This window comes from Ceratina calcarata, unplaced genomic scaffold (genome assembly GCF_001652005.2).
Source record: "Ceratina calcarata isolate Rehan_Ccalc_2016 unplaced genomic scaffold, ASM165200v1 scaffold151.2, whole genome shotgun sequence".
Taxonomy (NCBI): domain Eukaryota; kingdom Metazoa; phylum Arthropoda; class Insecta; order Hymenoptera; family Apidae; genus Ceratina; species Ceratina calcarata.
Genome location: NW_017136308.1, coordinates 1,589,403 through 1,594,380, shown reverse-complemented (window position 1 = coordinate 1,594,380; position 4,978 = coordinate 1,589,403). Strand labels below are relative to the sequence as shown.

The 4,978-nt window shown below is 38.4% G+C and overlaps 2 protein-coding genes across 5 annotated transcripts in view; one reads left to right on the top strand and one right to left on the bottom strand.

Moving 5' to 3' along the window:
- Window positions 1-3,667, bottom strand: part of LOC108632130 (gamma-aminobutyric acid receptor alpha-like) — a 9,610-nt gene extending 5,943 nt beyond the window's left edge. For both annotated transcript variants that reach the window (XM_018036471.2, XM_018036472.2), the window contains exons 1-2: window positions 3,576-3,667; window positions 3,251-3,380 (exon numbers count right to left, since the gene is read on the bottom strand). The gene's annotated coding sequence lies outside the window, so the exon portion shown is untranslated. The remainder of the gene's footprint in view (window positions 1-3,250; window positions 3,381-3,575) is intronic.
- Lcch3 (Ligand-gated chloride channel homolog 3) lies at window positions 740-4,760 on the top strand. 3 transcript variants are annotated; one of them, XM_018036473.2, is made up of 10 exons: window positions 740-842; window positions 1,208-1,419; window positions 1,517-1,623; window positions 1,821-1,888; window positions 1,961-2,106; window positions 2,192-2,349; window positions 2,435-2,719; window positions 3,159-3,389; window positions 3,558-3,814; window positions 3,916-4,068. In XM_018036473.2, the coding sequence occupies exons 2-10, from the start codon at window positions 1,364-1,366 to the stop codon at window positions 4,066-4,068; spliced, it is 1,461 nt and encodes a 486-aa protein (XP_017891962.1). In that variant the 5' UTR covers window positions 740-842; window positions 1,208-1,363. The 3 variants fall into 3 exon arrangements, with proteins under 3 accessions (XP_017891962.1, XP_017891963.1, XP_017891965.1); XM_018036474.2 differs by having other exon boundaries at window positions 743-842; window positions 1,220-1,419; XM_018036476.2 differs by having other exon boundaries at window positions 745-842; window positions 1,192-1,419; window positions 3,916-4,760.
- Window positions 4,761-4,978: the final 218 nt, after the last annotated feature.

Genomic DNA, 4,978 nt, shown 5'->3' with positions numbered 1-4,978 from the left:
TATACAATTTTCCCGTAGATTCAACGGTTTAGGAGTAATTAAGGAAAAATGAAATTTTTTGCCAAAAGTTCGCCGTTTCGACGCTGGGATGATCGGATTTTGTCAACATCAATAAAATGCTAAATAATCATATGTAACTCATTAAATATCGAGGTTAGAAGAAAAACAACTTTTATTTGAAGCATTTTTCGAAATTTTGAAGAAAAAAATTTTTCGTCAGCGTCAATACTTAATTGGATATTTCCTTCTATACTTTTTAGCACGTAGCTATTTATTAATAGCAATATTCTTCCGACGTCTGATTTCTTCTTAATTATAGGAAATGCGTTTTTCTAAGGTACATAAACTTTTGGGATTGACTGTATAGCCAATACATCCTTAAACTTTGAGAATCATTTAAAAATCGTATACTGGCTGAAGAGATCTGAAATAATTCCTCAACATGCATCGAACCTATTAGAACATAGAATTTCTCCAGATCATTCCAATCGTTACGATTGTTACATGAATAATAAATCTTTCTAATGGTCTATAGCAAAAATGAATAAAAATGTGAACCTGTTTATGCGGAGGGTTTCGACCTGAGATTCTTTGGAAAATGGTCCACAGCACAGATTGGCGAGGAAGTAGATTCGGGAGATAAAGAGAGATAGATGGAGAACGGATATATGTGTGTGTGCATGCGCATGTGTGTGCGCGGATCGGAATAAAGTAGCGGTGTTAGTAGGTCACGCAGGCGTGTTTCTAGTCCCTCCAGCATCAGCCCCTTCTTCAGATAGCTTCTTCCATCCCCCAGTGATACCGTTATCATCTTCCTGATACCACAGACAAATTCCACGCAGGTAATAATCAATCGAAACTCGTACGTGAATCGTTCGAAAAGCGATTAGAATAGCTTGATTAGAAGAATAAATATTTTATTAACTTCCACTATTGTAACGGTTGATAAATAGAGAACGTTCTGTGGGCTAGGAAATGTATCTCCGAATTTTGGGACCACCACACGATTAGTTAACAGATTCTCAAACAGTCAGATTGACTAGAATATAATTAATTGCAATTTATAGTATTTATACTTCTGATCAACTGATTTGAATATTCATTAAATTAAAATAAAAGAGAACTTCGGAGTCTAAGATAGTTAGCTAGCTTTTAACTAGAATTGATGTAAATGATTAATTAAATTGTTAGCTTGGCGAATTAACAGATTTGATCGAAGATTTTAAAGGATGCACGATGAAGGGGAGGAAGGATCTAAGTCGGAGATGACCGGGCTGGATTTCAGTCCTGAGAATCGTTCCCTCCGGATTTAAAAACGAATTTCGTTCGTTCAGAATTAATTATAGAAACTGGGATTGGGAGGATGCGGTGGCTCCAGAGGATATTAATTCCATTCCAAATGGTTCAACTCATCGCTTGGTAATCGAAAATTACATTGAGTTTGCCAATACTTTCAATTTTATCGGAATTTTTCCCAACGGATCGTTCGTGATTAATTATGAATTTCCGTTAAAAGGGCAAGCGTGGAGAACACGCAATTGTCTGACAGGCTGGAGAACGTTACCCAAACAATCTCGAGGATACTCGATGGCTACGACATACGACTGAGGCCTAATTTTGGCGGTAAGACTCGATGAACATATACGACATTTTTTTTTAAATTACGTTCTTCTCCGAGACATCTGAGAAAATATACAGATGAATCTATGGATTGTACTTTAATTTTTTTAGAATTTCTCAACCGTCACAATAGGAGGAATTAATTACATTATAAATTAATTGTATTCCGCATTATAATTGCCTCTATCTATAATTTTTAGGAGAACCGCTACTGGTAGGAATGGACCTGACCATAGCTAGCTTCGACGCGATTTCTGAAGTCAACATGGTAAGAACAATATGAAAATTATTTAAAAAAAAGACAATCGTAAAAAGGAATATAAAGAATACTTTCCAATAGGATTACACGATAACTATGTACCTAAATCAGTACTGGAAGGACGAGAGGCTGGCATTTTCTCAGGAGGAAGAGGTGCTGACCTTGAGTGGCGACTTCGCCGAGAAGATCTGGGTACCGGACACGTTCTTCGCCAACGACAAGAACAGGTATCGAAATAAAGGGACTTACTGCGTGAACAAACTATAATGATTAAACAGCTCCAAAGGATATGACTGACACTATGGGTTTCAGTTTTCTACATGACGTGACTGAGAGAAACAAGCTTGTACGATTATCCGGAGATGGTTCGGTGACCTATGGTATGAGATTTACTACGACTCTAGCATGCATGATGGATTTGCACTACTATCCCCTCGATTCGCAAAATTGCACAGTAGAGATCGAGAGCTGTAAGTATCTTCTCATCTTAATTAATTCTAGAAATATTCTACAGAACCTGTGAGCGTGATTATTAATTTTTAAATGATAATTCAGATGGGTACACGGTATTGGACGTGGTGATGTACTGGAAGGAGACCCCGGTAAGAGGAGTGGAGGAAGCAGAATTACCACAATTCACGATAATCGGCTACGAGACGAATGACAGGAAGGAGAGACTAGCCACCGGGATTTACCAGAGGCTTTCGTTAAGCTTCAAACTACAGAGGAATATTGGATACTTCGTGTTCCAAACGTATCTGCCTAGTATATTAATCGTGATGCTCAGCTGGGTCAGTTTCTGGATCAATCACGAGGCAACGAGTGCCCGAGTTGCGTTAGGTATGACTTTTCTAGACATTCCATACGCCTGTAAATAATATCGAACGCTGCCAAAAAATGTGGAATTATAGAAAATATTGGCTTTCGGATGAAAGAGCTGACTGATTCGCTCCTCTTTTGTTTTATTGATCTTCCATCAAGAAAATATTCGGGAGCACTAAACCGAGTGACAGAACCGTCTTGGCGGAGGAGTCATAGAAACCAAGGAAAAGAAAGCTTCGTTAATGTATGCGGTTGCTTTTGTAATGCATTATTGAAAAATTCAGTACGATCATTCCGAACTTCGATGATAATGGATGGATTTAATGAATTCACGGGTCAAATTAAAGCTTGAACCTTATAATTCGATTCAGTTTCTCTGACCATTCTATCTAGATCGATTCGTAACACCTGTTTAATTAATTGAAATCAATTGTAATTATGGCAATTAATTTCGCAGGTATAACTACCGTTCTGACGATGACAACGATATCGACAGGCGTGCGTAGCTCTCTGCCGAGGATAAGCTACGTAAAAGCGATCGATATTTACCTGGTGATGTGCTTCGTGTTCGTATTCGCCGCGCTGCTGGAATATGCCGCGGTCAATTACACCTACTGGGGAGCTAGGGCCAAGAAGAAGACCAAGAAGAAGGACGGGGACGATAAACGAGTCGTCGCATCTAAAACAGGTAACATCAGATCGAAATTAGCATGGGAATTCATCCACTTTAGAATCTTAAAATATTTAAAACTGTGCCTGTTGCAATGAGATTGATCTCTTCAAATATCAATCCTATGCTTTCGTTCATTCATCTCAGAGTGTATAAACAATTGTTGACCCACGGATCATCCCGCAGGCAGTAAAGCAAGCTCACCTTTTCCTGGCTCGACGGAGGCGGACATAATTGAGTTGCAGGACCTGCGGATGTCACCATTGCCTTCAATTCGGAATCGTTCCAGCCTGCTCGGCGGGTCGACTCCGACAAGTGCTCGGCACGAGCACGATCCTGCCAAGTTCCCTCCTAGCTTCCGAATCTCCAGGGTTGCGGCGTATAACACGTACGGCAGGCACAGCGGGCTCAGATACCGAGGGCCCAAGCACCACAGACCTAAGGTAATTCCGATACGATTTAGGAAATTTCTTATAATCACAGAAATTCATTAATATTTTGTTAGTTTCTTAAGGTCTTTTAAATGGGGCGATTGAAATTGTAGGTGCTACACGCGATTAGAAGAGGTGCGTCGGTGTTGCGAGTATCGATGCCAAAGATCAAAGATGTGAACATAATTGACAAATACTCACGGATAATATTCCCAGTGAGCTTCATGCTGTTCAACGCGATCTACTGGGTGTTCTACTTCCTCTGAACAATTAATTAATCAATTAATTACACGGTTCGCACGTAAGAGATGGAAGATTCCACCTGTTGCTCTCATCTTGATAACCGAACGTGAGGACCAATCGCGAGCAGGGAGCGCCAATAAGATTAATTATATTGATCACGTGAAGATTTCAATTTCAAATCCCCGAAAAGTTTGAAACGTTGAAAAATCGTAGAATAACGAGACTAAAATAAAGAGAATTATATAATGAGGATGGAAATTGTTAAACTAAGAAGGGAACTCGTTAATATGCGAGGGAACCGATGGGAGCAGGTATCGAAAGTACTGAATCGAACGCTGCCAAAGTTAATGATAAATTTTTAAATTAAGAGAATAATATATCTTTTAATGTAAAACCTTCGTTTGCGTCGATGAATATACACAAATAATAGATTCACATTTAAACGCTGGATCAATCATTTGTGTATATTGTATGTAACATGACGATTGAATGTACATAAGATAAATTCTATTTTAGCGGGAATACGTTCCTAATTATTACTTTAAAGGCAAAAGAATAATTGTAAGGAATTAGAAATAAATAAAGAGAAACTAGCAAACCTGAAACACCCAGACTTCAACGTTTCAAATCTCGTATATAATAACGCTTTCGAATTATTGTTTAATTACAAAAAAGGAATAGTATAAATTTCAATTCAATAAACAAATAATTTTTAGACTGTCTGCAATTAAATTTCAAATTTGTGTAGTTGATTAACTAGAACGTTCTATTTAGTTAAAATCGTTTCGATGTTCCTTTTGGATCCTTGCTATTTGTAGTTTCTTCGTTCTCCTCGGCTTCCCGTCTTCTATGTAAACGTTTCCGGTTACTTCTGGCCAATCTATCGTCAGCGAAGAGTCTCGGCTTCCATCTGGGCAATGATTAATGTAATAA

Coding starts and splice junctions, on each gene's coding strand:
- Lcch3 (XM_018036476.2), top strand. CDS start 1,364: ATGCGGTGGCTCCAGAGGATATTAATTCCATTCCAAATGGTTCAACTC. Junction 1,420..1,516: donor ATGGTTCAACTCATCGCTTG/GTAATCGAAAAT, acceptor TTCCGTTAAAAG/GGCAAGCGTGGAGAACACGC. Junction 2,107..2,191: donor TTCGCCAACGACAAGAACAG/GTATCGAAATAA, acceptor TATGGGTTTCAG/TTTTCTACATGACGTGACTG.